We start from the raw sequence: 17,222 nt of genomic DNA on the forward strand, positions 1-17,222 counted from the left end.
CATCTTTCTCTCATCCTTCCTTCCTTGACACCTGCATTCATTCACTTTGGCCTCCTTGTATCCGGGCTTGGAAGAAGAGTGACCAACTGTCCTGTTTTGCCTGCGACTGTCCCAGTTTTAGTTCTAAAAAAGTCCTGTGTTTGGGGGAACCTCTCTGTCCCAGGGACAGTGGGGCACCCTACCTGGAAGGTAGGATACCGCATGAGGCCCAGTTCGAGAAGCCAGATGGGAGCAGGGTTTGAGTACAAATACAAAAAGGCCAGCAGTATTTTCCCACGTGTCTACAGAGACAAAGACAGACACACACACATACACACATATACACAGAGATATCCATAAACAGTCTCTAAAACAAAAACACAGCCCACACATCCAGAAGCAGACACCCACAGAAACACAGACACCCGCATTCAGATTCACACACAGACAAACCCCGCCTCACACCCACATTCCTCGAGACAGGTGTGTGTGGACACACATAGGCACGCACGGTACACCAACAACGCACAGCGGAAACACAAAAACTGACACAAACGCCTACGCACAACAACACACGGTCATAGAGACAGACATCCACAGAGAGACGCTCACTGTATGACTCCTCAGAGACACACAGACACACATTCAGACGCCCACACAGAGGCACGAATAAGACCCAGGAGCACAAAGATGCCTTCACCTGCGCCCACAGACTGAGCCAATCCACACATTCCAGAGCTTTTCCCTGTTCTGCTTTGGAAATGCTCACAGGACTGGGGGTGTTGGCTGGGCTCAGCCCCAGAGGAGAAGGTGGGCCCAGCCTGAAGTTCTCAGGGGACCTCAGCCTGAGGCTCACAGAACCAGATAGAGAGAGCACACCCCCCCACCCTGCTGAAGGCTCCCTCTGCCTGGCGGGCCCTGCCCCCGCGCCGGTGCCAGGGCTGGGGACAGCTCTGAGAGCAGCCTCTCTGGAGAGGGGGTCGGGCGTGGGAAGCCCTGGCTCCCTCTCTTGGGGGTGGAGAAGTGTGAGTGAAATGGGTTTATTACTGGGAGTCTGTTGCCTCGATTGGTATCGATCCCCGCGTGTCACCTTCCATTGCCACTAATGGGACATGAAGAGTCGCCACCAACACCACAGCCCCTGGCTGCACACACTCACCCGCGGCTCCCCTCCCCTACCCCCGCATCCCAAAGCTGCATCCCAGGCCGCCTCAGCCCCGCCTCCTCCCGCATCCCCAGCCTCACCTCCTCCCTCTGCCTCATCCACTCCCTCTCCTCCTCCTCCTCTCCTTCGGCCTCTTCTTTGTCTCCCTGAGTCTGATTCCAAAAGCTTCCCCCCCCCCGCACCTCCTTTTCTTTCCCCCCTTTCCGGCCACCTAAGGACCTTATCCCTCCATTCAGGGGTGTCCCTTTTCCCTCCCCTCACTTCCTCTTTTCTCCCTCCTCTGGGTCCAGTCTCAGTCACCATCAGTCCCCCATAGGGGTGCACTGGGCCCCACCCAGTCTTGGGGAGCGATGGGGGATTCACGGGAATGAGCCAGTAGGAACCATCCCTCTTTCACCAACCGCTGGCAAGGAGTGCTTATCAAGGGACAGTCTCCTTCTGTCACACCTGGACTGGCCAGACGGACCCTCCTGGAACCAGCCAGGTCCCCCACCTTCATTCATTGCACTGGCTGCCACCACCCCAGGCCAGGTCCTGGCAAAAGAACAAGGAGAGAGTGAGGAAGTCTTTTTCTTTTCCCTCTAGCTGTTCCTCGTGGAGGAGATAACACCACCTCCTCATCTCTACCCCACCTGGCGAGCCCCTCACCCCCTACAGTGCCTGGGGAAACCCTCCGCAGGGCCTGATCTCCCATCTGTGGGTCTTCGGTCCTGCCCATGTTAATGTCAGATGATTATGAAGGCACAAGTGAGACCTGAGAGGACCCGTTCAGGGTGGTGAGGTCTTGATACAAAGTATGTCAGACTGTGTCGGTAGACTAGGAATTTAGCCTATCGTGCTGGTTACTCAAGTATGAAAAAAAGCCACGAACTAGAACAGGAAAAGTCTGCTTGCAGCTCAGATAGAGCATCCTTGGCTTTGCTGCTGTGAAAGCAGTCTGCGCGCCTGAGTCTGTGCCATCACACCCCGGGGGCTGGCAGGGGAGCTGAGGAGAGGGGCTCCTCCCAGCCCCGCCCTGTGCCCCGACCAGCCCTGAGAGACTCCTCTCCAAGTGACCCTGGGAGATACCCAGAGCCAGCTCTACGCCGCAAAGTGGGAAGGGCTGCCTCTTGTTGACTCCTGTCCCCAGACAGGGATGGCGTCTCCACCCCCCATCAATGGGCCCCGTTATTGTGTCAGCGTTGTTTAGGGGGCTGCATCAGGCCAGGTACAGTTACTAGCTACGAAGTTGTGGGTTTGAAGGCAGTTTAAAATGCTGAGGCTTCCTGTTGCAACTTAGGGTAGTTGGATTAGCTAGTGTGGGGAGCTGGTCGGGTACCTGTTGGTTTATTCACTCGGCGATCATCTGTAGAGCAGCCTCGTGTCCAGGCACCGGATGCACACAGAGATGCTCAAAAGAGCAAAGGAAAGGGCTGGATTTGGTCAGGGGACCTCCCCTCCCCAAAGGGCACTAGGCCATTTGCCTGTGTCTCAAGGAAGAAACAGAGAGGCTCAGGGTCCCACCCTAGAAGCCAATGTCTGTGCCAAGTGCCCAGCTTCCTAATCCCACACCGAGCCTCCCCTACGAGGGCCAGCCATCAAAACGTGAATTGTACAGAAAGGGTAGGGGCGGTGGCGGGGGGGACTGCTGTGACCAGGTTTACGGGCATGTGAGAGGAAGTGGGCAGGGACAGCGTGTGGAGCAGCAGAAGAGAAAAGGTGAAACCCTAATAGTCTCAGAAGCAGCTGCTCTGGTTCTCACAAGGACTTGAAGTTAGCAACGTGAGGGACTTCCCTGGGAATTGGGACAGTGACAGGAAGTGGGACAGCAGAAAAGCCTTGAGCCTCCCTCCCTGGAGGCCTGTCAGATGTCACCCTCCCAGGAGAGCCTGTGGAGGCAGCAGGTGGTCTGAAGGACCTGTGGAGTCCAGGCCCACCGTGTAGGTCCCAGTTCTCCCACTAAAGATCGTGCCACGACCTGCTCTTCCAATGGGGCCTTCGTGGGAGAGGGGGAGGACGGAATGGCTCTACCTCCCCAGAATCCTCTCCTTGGCCTTGGCATCTTCCTGCTCTGAACTCACATGGTCCTAAATCCTTCAATGAAGGAAATGGGATGGGGTGAAGGTGAGCAAAGGGGCAGAGCCAGCTCTTCCAGTGAGAAAACACCAGTGACATCTGAGAGAGATGCCTGGGGTAACCCGTCTTGGCACTAACCTCAGTCTTCCTGGCTATAGCTCTCTGTCCTCTATGGAGATCCAGTTTGCCTCGTCCTGGCTAATATTCCTCCCTTCTCCCTGCATCCAACTCCCTGGAACAGTGTTCTGGACCATCCCTCCCTTTGTAACCTCTTTCCTTTTTGCCCTCGATGGGCTCGGAGCCCGGTCCTCCTGCCTCTCCCCCAACAAGGACCCTCTCTTCGTGGCCCCTAGCTCCTGTCTCTTCCAGCAATCAGCCTCTCTCTCTCACCTTTCCATCATGTTAGCTTCGGTTGATTTAACCAGAAAACAACCCCCAGAATTTAATTCCATGGCCCTCCATTCCCATCTCGATCAGCTCAAGGCTGGGAGGGCTGTGTAATGATGGGGGGAGTAGTAGGGGAGAGAGAAACTTGGCCTCCCAGAGTCAAGGAGAAAAAAAAAAAAAAGAAAATCATATTGATTCCCCAATGACAGCCATCAATCTTTTCCTCCCCACTAGGGACTGGGGAGATTGGACGCAGGCCCAACAGGCTCCAGGGTCCCTTGGGCCCCAGGACGTTCAAAACAGAGGCTCTGGTCTTTGACAACCTCTCTCCTCTAGTTTCCCCTGAGGTCAGTTACCTAAATTCTCCATGCCCTCCCCCGTGTATTCCGGAATTCTACCACCTTATCTTCTTCCTGCTATTTATTTAGCAGGGTATCTGATGTCCCTGCAGTTACTTTCTCCTGTCTGGTTTATGACTTAGTGGGCAGTTCTTCTTGCTGTCTAACTTTGAGTAGTATTTATAAAGAAAAGGAAAAATCTGTTTTCTAGAGCCCTAAGAGGAAAGAGACATAATAAGTGCTTTAAAAACCTTAGAGAAAAGGTGACTGGGTAAACTATTAGTTTCATTGTAGTACTTGAGACTAAGAGGAAAGTTACAGATCATGAGGGTTCAACACCAGTATGCGAGCGGAGGTGGGACCTGGGACTCCGAGGGGAAAACAGGGAGTGAGGTAGTGTTAAGAGTCAGAGGTTATGAAGAGGGGGTTCTTGTCCAGGCCTGAACTCATCTCCACAGGACGTTCTATGAGAGCAGGGCTGACTTATAGCGGGAAGAGTAGACAGCTGGAAGGACTTCCCGGCAGTTCAGTGTCCCTTTTCCTAAAACTGAAGCGGGTGTAGCCCTCTCACCAGTCTCCCTGTTGGTCAGATGTTTCAGGAGCCATCTGCTCCAGAGGAAGGCTCTGGATGCAAAGGACCCAGTGGAAGACCCTCCCTCCCACCCTACCCACCCACAGAGGTGGAGGGGGCTCAGGGCCGTGGTGCCACTGGCCTCCGAAGGGTTAATGCTATTGTCTGAAAAAACCACATCAGCTCCCCTGGGAGCTTGGAGATCCCGCTCTCATTTTAAGTAACCCTAACTCAGCGCGTGATGAGCGAGGGGTTGCTGGGCGAGGAGTGCGCCAGAAGGAGCCGCTGGACGGAGCCCGGAGAAGCTACTGCACCAAGGTAAGGGGCTCTGGTGGCGGGTCTGCCGCTGGGGCTGGCCAGAGGGACAGCCCTTCTCCTCCCCCACCCCTACCCCAGCTGTGGAGCCAGTCGCAGAGCAACTGGGAAGAGGAAAAGAAAGGAGACACAGGCACGGGGTGAACATGAGAGCCCGAGGGCCACACTGAAGCTGCCTAGGAGGGGCCAGGCTCTTCCATCCAGGTGTGGGACAGCGCAGAGGCAGGTGTAGGGCAGTCAGGGCAGAGAGAGGCAGGGACCCCAGAAAGGCAGCGGGTCTGGCATGGCACCAGGCTCTTCTCCCCAGATGGGGCACAGCTGGGGTCAGATGTCGGCTCACTGGGGCAGAGAAGACTCCTGCGATAAATGGGGCCAAGTCAGGCTCTTGGGGCTGAATGAATGAATGAGAGTCTCAGCCATCCCCGTGCCCTGTTGTCTGTACCTACAGGGAGTTCAGCGGCTCAGAGAGCTCGCTGCTGCCATCCGTGTGGCCAGGTTGAAGGGTAGTGGGGGAAGGACTGACACTGAGGGGGTGGGCGTCACAGCGTGGGCATGGGAAGGAGTAGGAGGTGGTCCCAGGGAGGGCAGAGTTAAGGTTGTGCTCCCACCTGCGCCGGGCTGGGATGAAGTGACATCTCTGATGGACTGAAGGGATTCTGCCCCATCCATCCGCTTCCCTCACTTCCTCAGACTCCTGGCTTCTTCCCAAAGAACGAGGTCCAAGAAGCCTGAAATCTAAGAGCTTGGGTGCCCCGTGTCAGGCGCACCCCTGTGACAGCTGGGGCGGAGGTGGGCTGTGTGAGGCTGGAGAGGCGCAGACGGTGATGCTCCTACGGCAGAGAAAGGTCTTACCCTCCTTCCCAACAGACAAGAGGGCAAGCACTGGGAAGAAGGCGGTGCCGTTGCCACTCCACCTCCAACCCCTTTCTGACCCTGCTCGAGGGCAGTGGGGCCCCGTGGGGAGAGAGTCCAGGGCACATGGATGGAGTCTCGAGTCCGGTTTGGCCCTTAGTGGAAGTTGAATTCAGGGTTCATGGTAAGATTGGGTACGAGGGCCAGGGTTGAGGCGGAAGCTGGAAGCAGACATGGCATTGAGGGCTGGCGACTGAGTGAGACAGCGTCAGAGGCCCCCAGCTGGTGAGAGCGCCCTGGGAGGCCCGCTGCCTGCTGCATTCCTCGTCTGTCCCGTTACTCAGCCCCAGACGGGCCTGCCGGCTCATCCCAGCTCAGCACTGGGCTGAGAGCTTTCACTTCCTTGAAGCTGGCCAGACTCCCCAGCCACCTACTGGAGGGGATTTCTTGTCCCCTGGGTGGGGAGATGAAGGGAAGGATCGGGGGGTGTCCAGTCAAGGGGATCCCCTGGGGCCCAGCTGATGGGAAGGAGATGAAAGGAACTGACACTGAATTTGTGCTGGGAGAGAGGGCAAGGGGCCGCTGGAAGGCTGGGGGGAGGACAGGGGCACTGGAGGAGCCTGGGTCGGGAAGCTGGGGGCCTGGGTTTTAGTTTCCATCTCTGAAGCATAGGTGAGAGACAGGAGGGCAGGAGAAAGACAGAAAGAGGTAAGACAGAAAGTGACCAAGAGAGAGAGTGACAGAGACAGCACAACAGAGGGCAGGCTGGGTGAGAGGTGGTGAGGCAGGGACACCCTCTAAGGAGGAAAACGGGCACAGGGGGAGGCAAGACAGACAGATCACTTGATTTGTAGACAGGAGACAGTATGATCTGTAGACATAAGACATAAAGACAGGAATGGAGAGACCAACGGAAACTGAGACAGAAAAGGATGGACAACAGAGAAAAAGGAAAGTGAAAGGAGCTAGGGAAGTAAGACAAGAGAAGCCTGGTAGACGGGAAGTGGAAACAAGGAAGAATAAGACTTGAGAGGGTAGAGGAGAGAAACTGTAAGAAAGGAGGAAACAGTTGAAGATTAAAGGTCAAACAAAGTGAAACAGAGACTTGGCAGGGCCAGACCAAGGGAGCAGTGGGTGGAAGCTGGTCTCCTGACACCCCAATTCCTGTTCCCCAACCCCTGGGTCCTTGGGGGGGGTCTGTGACTTTCCCCATGACTTTTAACTGCCCTTCCTGCCAGGTCTGGGGGTGGAGCATGGGGCTGTCTGGGTTTGGATTTCGACTCCATGGAGTAACACAAACCTTTTAAAATCCCACGGCCCCCAGGGACCACAGAGACAAGAGCCAGAGACAAGTCTGCAAGGGGCTGGAGGGGTGGGGGCGGGGTGAAGAGGCGATAAAGATCTGAGACCCGATGAGGGGGCACTGGCAATGGGAGCAGGTTGAGAGGGAGCCTGGAGAGGGGGCTCAGGGCTGAGGGGGAGGAAGGAGGGATTCAGGGGAAGTAGGGTGGACCCCGCTGGGGCAGTGGCAGAGAGGGAGGCGCCTCTCCCAGGTATGGGCTGATGGCAGCAAGAGCTGAGGCTGCGGGAGGGAGATGGGGTTTAGCTGGCCAGATTCCCAGCCAGGGAGCGTCCAGAAGGGCTCCTCTCTGCCCTAGGCTGTCTGGGTTTGGCAGAAGAAGGGACAAGACGCCCTTGGTGAAGAAGGACATCGATCCCTGCCCTTCCCCCAAATTCCCCAGGGAAGAGGTGTTGGCTTTGCCCTTCTGAGGCCCCCAGCTGGTCCTGCTCTCCATCCTAAGCCGCTTTCGCTAATAGCATTAAGGGAGGTCTCAGGACTAACCGCTCTCCACTTGGGGTTGAGATCAAGGGGAGAGACCAGAGGCTTCTAATCAGACTGGGGATTTGGTCGGAGGCGGGGCGGGGATGAGCAGTTTGCTCGACGCTAAGAAGCAGAAAAAATATTACACACACATCCCCCCACACTGCCATCTCTGTGTTTCCCTCATTGCCCCTCAGGGCTGGTTTCTCCACTGTGATCTTTCAGTCTCCCAGGGCTGTATCTGAACCTCACCTGTGTCCACAGCATCCCCGATTTCCGCGATGCTATTTCTCTGTCTCATTCTCTCTGATTCACTCTCTTCCTCACCGACCCTCTTGCCCTCTTTTTGGCCGCCTTTGAATTTATAAACAGTCCGTTTTCCCACTCATCAATCAAGCAGTCACTGAGAAGACTTCGCTGTGTCCAATCAATCAGATTATGGGGACAATCCCCTTCAGCAGCTTAGAAGGGCCAACGACACAGTGACTTAGGATGCAAGTTTCCACTTTGCAGAGAGGCAGCCCTGTCTTGAGCTCTGACCTTTGTTTATCCTGGGCGTGTTCCTGTCCTCCTCACCTCTCTGTATTCCACTCTGCCCATCTGATGGTCCTCTGGCTTTCCCCCGACCCCCACTGTTGATCACTTTTCTGGCCAAGAGCCCACCTCTCAGGTTTAGACTGGAGCACCTCCTTCAGGACCCAGGGCCTCCTAAGCCTTGCCTCTGCTCCCAAGTTTCATCCTCAACTTTTCTGCCCTGATTGACTAATTACAGCTCAGAGCCTGGAGTCAGACCTGTTTGCATCCGGCTCCACCACTTGCCCTGGGATCTTATGCAAGTCTTCCAATCTTTTGAACCTCAATTTCCTCAGCTTGCAAAACAGAGATAATAATACCCACCACGAAGGGTTGTGAAGATTCAATGAAGTAACATAAGAAAAAAAAAAGTCAAGCCCAATGCTGGGTTCATGATAGGGGCCCAGCTCATATTAACTAAACTCTTAAAACCTAAAATCTGCTTGGGACATTTCTTTTGGCTCCAACATCTAGGTTAAGGCTCTCTTTTTTATCATCGTTATCGCTATTGCTTTTCTTAAATAATTACCTAAAACCTACATGTGTCGTAATGAGCGCTTGTGTGGGCCAAGGGGATTAATCCTATTAATAGTAATCAGGGGCTTCCCTGGTGGCACAGTGGTTGAGAGTCCGCCTGCCGATGCAGGGGACGCGGGTTCGTGCCCCGGTCCGGGAAGATCCCACATGCCGCGGAGCGGCTGGGCCCGTGGGCCATGGCCGCTGAGCCTGCGCGTCATATTTGGCTTCATATTTTAGATTTTGTTCTTTGAGGGAGCAGGAGAGAGGGTTTGGTAGCCTACCTAGGTGGCTGAATATTATAAATTTTGTATTTTGTATTAAGTTCTTGCTTTCCACTCTTTCACTTAAGAGCTGTGTGACCTTAGAGAAGTTAGTCAACCCCTCTGAGCTCCACCTCATCTGATACTTCCTGTGAGGTTCAGGGTGTGTCAATTTCTCAGCACAGTACAGAGTGCCCTGAGTGTCTGCTCTGCGGTGGGTTTATTGTTCTCTTCTTGCCAGATTCTAAATCTACCCTGAGGTCTCAAACCCTCCAGACCAGGAAACATCATCAGATCCAGCAGGAGGCACTGCAGCCCTAGGAATTCTATCTGCTTCCTCCAAGGAACAGTCCTCCTTTGGAATCTCTCACCTCTGCTCCCCCTATTTCCCCACCCATTTTCCTAAGATGAGGTAGGAGACATCCCAATCATCTGGAGGTTAGACAAAGGAGGAACCTCCCAATGGACAGAGCGGGAAAGGAAGGTGGGAGGGGAGGAGGGGCATCTGCTTCAGGGGAGGAAAAGAAGGAGAGAAGATTCCAGAATATCAGCTATCAGTTTAGAGACAGATGGATGGGTGGGAAAACCTATTCACCCAGATTCGGAGTGGGCACAGACCTACTCATAGCCCTGTCTGCCTTAATTTCCAGAGATGCTCTCTGCTGGGGCCAGATTGGGTACCCCTGGACACACGTGCCCCCAGCGGGCTGTAGGTTTGTCCACTGGCCCACCTGGAGCTGAGTGTTCCTTGGGAAAAGGAGAGCAAGAGACCCAGTGACCTCTTAGTGTCGGGGGAAGGAGGGCAGGGTTGGAATTCCTTGACTTTTTTATTTTATTTTATTTTATTTTATTGAAGTATAGTTGATTTACAATGTTGTGTTAATTGCCGCTGTACAGCAAAGTGATTCAGTTATACATATATATGCATTCTTTTTCCTATTCTTTTCCATTATGGTTTATCACAGGATATTGAATATAGTTCCCTGTGCTATACAGTAGGACCTTGTTCTTGGGATTCCTCGGGATTCCTTGACTTTCCAACACCCACAGCTCCTTAATGCTGTTTCCCATGGATTCTTGCTACTCAAAGTACAGCCCATGTACCAGCAGCGCTGGCATCACCTAGGAGCTTGTTAGAAATGCAGAATCTTAGGTTCCACCAAGTCCCACTGAATTAGAATCTGCATTTCAAAGAGATCCTCAGGTGACTCCTATGCACATTAGAGTTGGAGAAGCACGGCTACAGATGATTTGTTTCAAGTCTTAAGGCAGCACGGTATATGAAAAAGTGCCGTGAATTAGGAGTGGAGGGTGGGACGGCCATACACCATCGTCAAGTCCCTTTCCCTCTCTGAGCCTCATCTGGAAAGTGTGGAGGCTACTCCAGATAAGCCCCCACATGCCTCCAGACCTGACGGCCTCGTAAGTTCTGGTTGAGAACAGCGCTCGCCTCATGCCAACTGCATCAGAGATGGAAACCCGGAGCCCAGGTGGTGTGAGCCAGTCCCCTGTGCGCAAGCAGTCCGCTGCGCCTGGGCCCAGCCCCAGGAGCAGGCCTCTCATTCTCCCATCCCTCCTCATCCTCTGGCCTATCAGTTCATCTTGCACTAGTGACAGTAGAAGCCAGCTTTTCGCACCATCCTCAGTTCCATCCGGAAGGCTTTGTGACTTAGACATTTCCTCTCCTCCCCTCCCTGCATCAGGCCAGTTTATCTTACTAGGGCTCGTTCCCCAGTCTTCCCCCCATCTCAAGGCCCACCCCCATCCCACCCCCAAGCCAACTTGGGAGCCAGCAAGATTCCATCTTCCTTGCCCATGGTTCATTAATTCAACAAATATTTATAGAGGCCCTGTGAGTACAAGGCCCTGGGCTAGGATGGGTTCCGGGGAGCCAGCAGGGAAGAAGACAGCCAGGGTTCCTGACCACAGGGAGCTGACACTCTGAAGGGGAAGACAGATATTAAACACATAGTGACACCCTTGATAAATTCATCACCATTCATTGATTCTACCAACAATCATTTCTTGAACATCCATGACATGCCAGGCGCTCTGCTAGGCACTCGAGACTCCTCAGTGAATAAAACGCACAAAAATCCCTCCTCTTCTCAAATGTAAAATTGTTCTAAGTACTATAAAAGTGCGGGTTCGTGTACCTGCCAACACTCAAGGTTTAGAAAGAGCCAGCGATTAATTACATTTTCACTTGTCTCCTCCTGGGAAAAACCCCCATCCTGTTAAGCCCTGAGAAAAGGTGTCATTGTCTAAATCCCCCAGCAGCGGCAGGACCTAGGACCCTCTGCATTCCTCCCCATCTATAAAGCGGTTCAGCCTCAAGCCCCAAGCCCTGGGTCAGCCCCTGGACAGTGAGGGGGTCCCCAGAGGAGGCTGGGCCCAGCCTGGCTAGGGGGCAGCTTCCTGCCTCAGACCCTGCTCCCCTGCCTCAGTCTCCCTTTCCTCCCCTAGTCTCTTCCCTCTTCTCTCTTTCCTTCCTCTTTCACCTCCTTCTCCCCTGCCTTCTTTCGCTTCCTCCTAAGAGGGGACCATTTCCCCCCAAGACCCAGACACAGCTCCTGCCCCCCCGGAATGGACAATGCACTGCAGCTGCCTGGATGAGGGCATCCCTGCCATCACCTCCCGTAACTTCTGGATCTCAGGTGAGCCTCCGCCAGGTGTCCCAGCTGCGTTGCAGCAGTGCCCCAGAGGCCTCGGGAGCAGTGGGGCGGCGCTCACTCCCCTCTCCACCCCAGGCCTGGCCTTCCCCGACTGGGCCTGCAAAGCCGAGTCGTCCCCGGGCTCCCGGCAGATCCAGCTATGGTACTTCATCCTGGAGCTGCTGCAGAAGGAGGAGTTCCGCCATGTCATCGCCTGGCAGCAGGGAGAGTACGGGGAGTTTGTCATCAAGGATCCAGACGAGGTGGCCCGCCTCTGGGGCCGCAGGAAGTGCAAACCACAGATGAATTATGACAAGCTGAGCCGGGCCCTCAGGTGAGAGGAGGCGGCCGACGTGGCCAGACAGGGCAGAGTTCAAAGGAAAGAGCCGTGGTTTCTGGCACCCCTGTCAGATTCCCGCCCCTCCACGGCTTGGGAAATGCTCTGGAGAGTGGTGAGATGTCCAGTGGTTATCCAGGAGCAGCTTGGGGTTTGCCTTGGCAGCCTGGGGACTGGGGATGTGGCTGCGTCTCTGACTGCATCCTCCCTGCCACTGGGCCAACCCTTTATTCTCAACCTTGGAATCTCCAGATATTACTACAATAAGAGGATCCTGCACAAGACCAAAGGCAAAAGGTTCACTTACAAGTTCAACTTCAGCAAGCTCATCGTAGTCAACTACCCTCTGTGGGAGTCGCGGGCACCGCCGTCCCTCCACTTGCTGCTGGGGGCCCCTGCTCTGTTTCGACCAGCCCTGGTGCCCATGGGTGTACAGAGTGAGGTAGGCATGAAAGCTGGTCCCATCCCCAGAGCTCCACCGGAACCTGTCTCTCTGCCTCAGGGGCCCATCAGCTTTCAATGTTCTTCTCCCCCTGCATCCTTAGTCCCTGAGTGTCCCAGGGGTGGGGGTGATACTCTGAACCACCCCTACATATTTAATGATCCCTATAGCAGAGCACCTGCCTATGAGAGAGGGCAACTCCTTCTGTGCCAGGATCGCAGGGAAGGGGGTGGCGGGGTCTCAGGGGAGGGTCCAGGACATGTGGGCAGTGCTGACTTAGCAACCATTATGAGAGTATTTCATTATTTTAATGACTGGTCATTAAAACAAACAATGTATACTGGGGAATACACGCCAGGGAGGGTCCATTCAACCCCTGAGCCTGCTCTCCTCACTCCCCAGCTCCTGCATAGCAGGCTATCCACCCATTGGGCCATGGCAGAGCAGCTGGCTGGACAGCGGACCCCTCAAGGACCACCAGAGGCCTCCAGGGACAAGAAGGGAAGCGGCAGCATTGTCCACCGTGAGTGCTCAGGACTGGGGTGGGCCCAGGGAATCTTAAGCAGAGGAGGGAAGGACCCTTTTTTTTTTTTTTTTGCGTTACACGGGCCTCTCACTGTCGTGGCCTCTCCCGTTGCGGAGCACAGGCTCCGGACGCACAGGCTCGGCGGCCATGGCTCACGGGCCCAGCCGCTCCGCGGCATGTGGGATCTTCCCGGACCGGGGCACGAACCCGTGTCCCCTGCATTGGCAGGCGGACTCTCAACCACTGCGCCACCAGGGAAGCCCCCGGGAGGACCCTTTTGATTGAGCACATGGGTGAGGGGGCATGAGTCAAAGGATAAGTCATGTATTCATTCAACAAACATTTATTGCTCACCAGCTATTTACTAAGTGTGTGGACCCAGAGATGAAAGATGGCTCTCAAGATGCTCAGAGATCAGTAGGGAACAGAGATGGGAGGATGGTCAGTGACCAGTGCTGAGATTCTGGGAAGCACGAGGTGCTATGGGAATGCAGATGAGTTGGGGCTTCCTGGAGGAGGCTACACCTGAGCAGGTGAAGAAGATGGAGAAAGATGCCCAGGCAGAGGGAACAGCATTTGTGAAGTAAAAAGCTGCAAGTGAGTGTAGTAAATCTGAAGATCTGCTGGCAGCTTACATGGTGAGAGTAAGCCGAGTGATGGGAGTGGGAACAAGGAGGCGGATGAGAGACGAGGCTGGCGAGGCAGACAGGCGTCTGGTCACAGAGGGCCTCTGAAGCCATGCTGAGGGGGCTTGGACTTGATCCGTGGACAGGAGGGACCCAGAGGGAGAGGCACATCCAGATGTTCATTTTGCAAAGACGACTTGGGTTGATGTAGAGTTTGTGGTGGAAGAGGCATACAACTGATGTTGGAGGCTTTGAAGATCATCTAGGCAGAGGACGATGGGGACAGAACCAAGGCAAGGGCCATGGGTGGAGAAGGAGGCCCAACTGAAGAGAGATTGGGAAGATAAAGTTCACCCATTCATTCCCTTATTCACTCATTTCTTCTTTCAACAAATAGCTCATGGGCTCCTGTTGAATGTGCCAGGCCCTGTCCTAGGGCCAGGGGTGCCAATGTGAGCAAGACTGCCTTCATAGAGCTTGTAGACAAGAGGGGGTTTGCGGACATTCAGTTAATAATCCAACAAGTAGATAAGTAATGATAACTGTGCTAACTGCTACAGGGAAGTTCAGGGTGCAGCCGGGAAGACTTCCTTGACAAAGTGACATTTGAGCTGAGACCCAAAATGTAAATCGGTGCCGGCTTAGTTCGGAGGGAGAGAGGAGAGCATGGCAAGCAGAGAGAATAAGGTGTGCAAAGGTCCTGGGGCAGGAAAGAGGAACCGGGAGGAAGCCAGTGCGACGGCACATGGTGATGGAGGGGGACACGGCAAAAATGCAGGCAGAGGCCAGTTCTTCCAGGACTGTAAGCTGGGAAGAGGCAAAGTCAGATTTTCTGTGAAAAAGATCAACAGAGACACTTGACCAACACAAGGCTCTTCTGCAGAGGCCCAAGACCTATCCCTCCACTTCTGGCAATTTCATGGAACAAAGACCCATGGCCCTCACCCCACCCAAGTGCAGCTGAGAGCCCAGAGGTCCCACCTCCCAGAGAATGCAGGGCACCTGGCTCTGGGTCCTCACGAGCGCAGCCAAGGCTGTGGGCGTAGGGCGGCCCAAGACCTGCTAGGACTCGTAGGGCCACAAGTCTGGCAGCCTGCAGCAAGACAGCACCTGAACACCTCTCTGTTCTTCCACCCACACCCACCCCTTCCCAGTTCTGGGAATGCCTTGGGCACAGAGCTGCTCTCTTTGGGAAACTATGAGGGGGAAATCAAAAAATATTCCCTGGCGAGCCCCCGCTTGGCGTGAGGTACTTTGCACCTGCCTGCCCTCTGCGGGTGCCCAGGCCCTGCCTGTGCTTGGGTCCTGGGGCACCCTAAGCCGCTTCAGGCCTCTGGGAGCCTAGCAGCAGCCACATGCCCGCTTCTGGATCGGGATTCCAGAAGGGTGTGCGAGCCCTTCACTCCACCTTCACTCACAGCATTTGGTGTCAAGAGAGGAAGCTGCTTCTGGGCAGAAGAGCGGCCAGGACTACTGAGCCAGGGGCAGAAGCTGCAGGACCAGAGCTGGGAAGGGGCGGGGAGGGGTAGGAGGACTCTTAGAACCATCTTCTCCACATGCCTACTCAGCTGTGGGGCCCTGAGGGGGGACACTGCCCCCAGGAGCCCCAGGGGACACAACCTTCCTGGGGGAAGACAGCAGTCTCCACGTCATCTAAGGACCCAAGAAAAGGACAGTGACTTAGGAGAAGGTACATTCTTGCAGGGGTCTCCACGCTTTCCCTCACGAAGGATCATTTTCACTACTTTCCCCTTTCACAGATCCAACATCAGAAATATTGTTCCTACCAAATAAATCGGATGAATTAAGTAACAACTAAGTTGTTTTTCCAGTTTTTACTAACTATAGCCTTGCTGATGTCATCACCCTGGGTTGATACTTGCTAAGAAAAAATGTGGAACTGGAGTTAGGTTTTTTGAACTATAGAAAGTGGTGTGAAGTTCTATATAATCATCCCCAGAGATCCCAGGCTAGGAGTCCCTATTGCAGGATCCTGGGGAAACAGGGCAGATTTGGAAGGAATGGAAGGAGGGAGGGCTTCTTGGAGGAGGAGAGCTATAGGCCAGAGCCAGCCAGAGAAGGGGAAGGCTGGGGCTCACCCCACATGCTTGGCCTCACAGCTCAGCAGGCCCCATGATGCTGCTTGATCTTAGCTGGGAGCAGGGGGTTTATGGATGAAGGAACTGAGGACTGAGAATTTAAATGACAAACCCAGGGTCACACAACTAGATCTTTGCCCAGCTAGAATAGAACTAAAGTCCTTTGCTACAGGGACGAGGAGAGTGAAGAATGGATCCATTGAGTTATGGCAAAGAATATCCTCATTCATTCATCCAACACATTTTTATTGAGCACTTAATACATGCCAGGCTGGGTTGGATCCCGGGATCCAGAATAAAACAGACACAGTTCCTGCCACCACAGTGTTGGGAACACAGATATTAATAATCACACAAATGACTCCTGATTCTAAGCAACAGGGCCCTGGAGGAGAGTACCAGGAAGGATGAGGGGGGAGTCCAGGGGCTCTCACCTAGGCTGGGAAGGCTCAGAGCCTTCCCCAAGGAGATGACATTTACGATAAGATGTGAAGCAAAGAAAAAAGGAAGGTGCACAGGTGGGGAGAGAAGGTTTCAAGCAGAAGCAAAAAGAAATGGGAGGGATTCCCTGGTGGCGCAGTGGTTGAGAGTCCGCCTGCCGATGCAGGGCACACGGGTTCGTGCCCCGGTCCGGGAGGATCCCACGTGCCACGGAGCGACTGGGCCCGTGAGCCGTGGCCGTTGAGCCTGCGTGTCCAGAGCCTGTGCTCTGCAACGGGAGAGGCCACAACAGTGAGAGGCCCGCGTACCGCAAAAAAAAAAAAAAAAGAAAGAAATGGGAAGTGGGCAGAGAAAGGAGACATCTCCAGCGGTGGGGACTCACTGACCCTCTCTCTCTCTCTGTCTCTCTCTCTCTCTCTCTCCCTCTCTAGGACTTGGCTCTGCCCCAGCCCACTGCCGGCTCAGCCCTTGCTGCCATTTGGGGAGCCCCCAAGACGAGCTTCCCCGTTTTGCCTCCTTCACCCCTCCCCTGCCACCCCCTGCCCCCTCTGACTGGCCCCACCTCTCAGGGCCTTTTTTGCCCCCTGTCCCCGCAGGGCAGCACTTCCCAGGGTCCTCCATGCCGGACACCCTGCTCCCAGGACCCGCAGGGGCTGCAGGGGCCCCAGGGGCCCGGTATATTCCTGGCCTTCCTCTGTTGGCCGGGCTGGCGCAGGGGGCTGGGGAGAGGCTCTGGCTCCCAAGCCCGAGGCCCGAGGGGCTGGAGGTGAAGCCTGACCCCACGATGGATCCCAGAGAGGGCTTCTCCTCAGAGAGGCAGGAACCCTACATTGTAGAGGAAAGTCCTGTGTCCCCCAATCTGGAGAACTTCAAAGCAGCGTGGCCCTTGGATCCTCCTTAATGGGAGAGGAAGATGTGAAGTGGGGGGGTGTCCCCCAAACTCCATCCCACCTCTTATCTACCTCCCTTCTGGCTTTGCTCCTTCCCCTGGCTGGAAACAGCTTTAAATTGTAGAACGATCTGAAGGAACGGAGTTGCACCCAAGGAGGTGGGGGGCATCGCAGGGAAAAAGCGAATGTGGGGAAGGGGAAAATTGAGGCAGAGTGCCCCCTCCCACCAAATTGCTAATCAGATTAAGGAGACATTCTTAATCTCAACTTTTTTGAGGGAGAAAGAGAATAAGGTTTCCATAGGTTTCCATCATTTGAAAGACCCTATACCTGCCCACATGAGACGGGAAATTAAGAGTCTAAGTTGGGGA

General features: G+C 54.6%; 1 protein-coding gene across 1 annotated transcript; it reads left to right on the forward strand.

Moving 5' to 3' along the window:
* Positions 1-11,429: 11,429 nt before the first annotated feature.
* Positions 11,430-16,862, forward strand: ETV3L (ETS variant transcription factor 3 like). The gene is made up of 5 exons (XM_060142293.1): positions 11,430-11,493; positions 11,587-11,824; positions 12,080-12,269; positions 12,672-12,792; positions 16,393-16,862. Exons 1-5 carry the CDS (start codon positions 11,430-11,432, stop codon positions 16,860-16,862), a joined length of 1,083 nt encoding a protein of 360 aa, XP_059998276.1.
* Positions 16,863-17,222: the final 360 nt, after the last annotated feature.

Source organism: Lagenorhynchus albirostris, chromosome 2, assembly GCF_949774975.1.
Source record: "Lagenorhynchus albirostris chromosome 2, mLagAlb1.1, whole genome shotgun sequence".
In the NCBI taxonomy this organism is placed as follows: domain Eukaryota; kingdom Metazoa; phylum Chordata; class Mammalia; order Artiodactyla; family Delphinidae; genus Lagenorhynchus; species Lagenorhynchus albirostris.

Coding starts and splice junctions, on each gene's coding strand:
- ETV3L (XM_060142293.1), top strand. CDS start 11,430: ATGCACTGCAGCTGCCTGGATGAGGGCATCCCTGCCATCACCTCCCGT. Junction 11,825..12,079: donor AAGCTGAGCCGGGCCCTCAG/GTGAGAGGAGGC, acceptor TGGAATCTCCAG/ATATTACTACAATAAGAGGA. Junction 12,793..16,392: donor AAGCGGCAGCATTGTCCACC/GTGAGTGCTCAG, acceptor CTCCCTCTCTAG/GACTTGGCTCTGCCCCAGCC.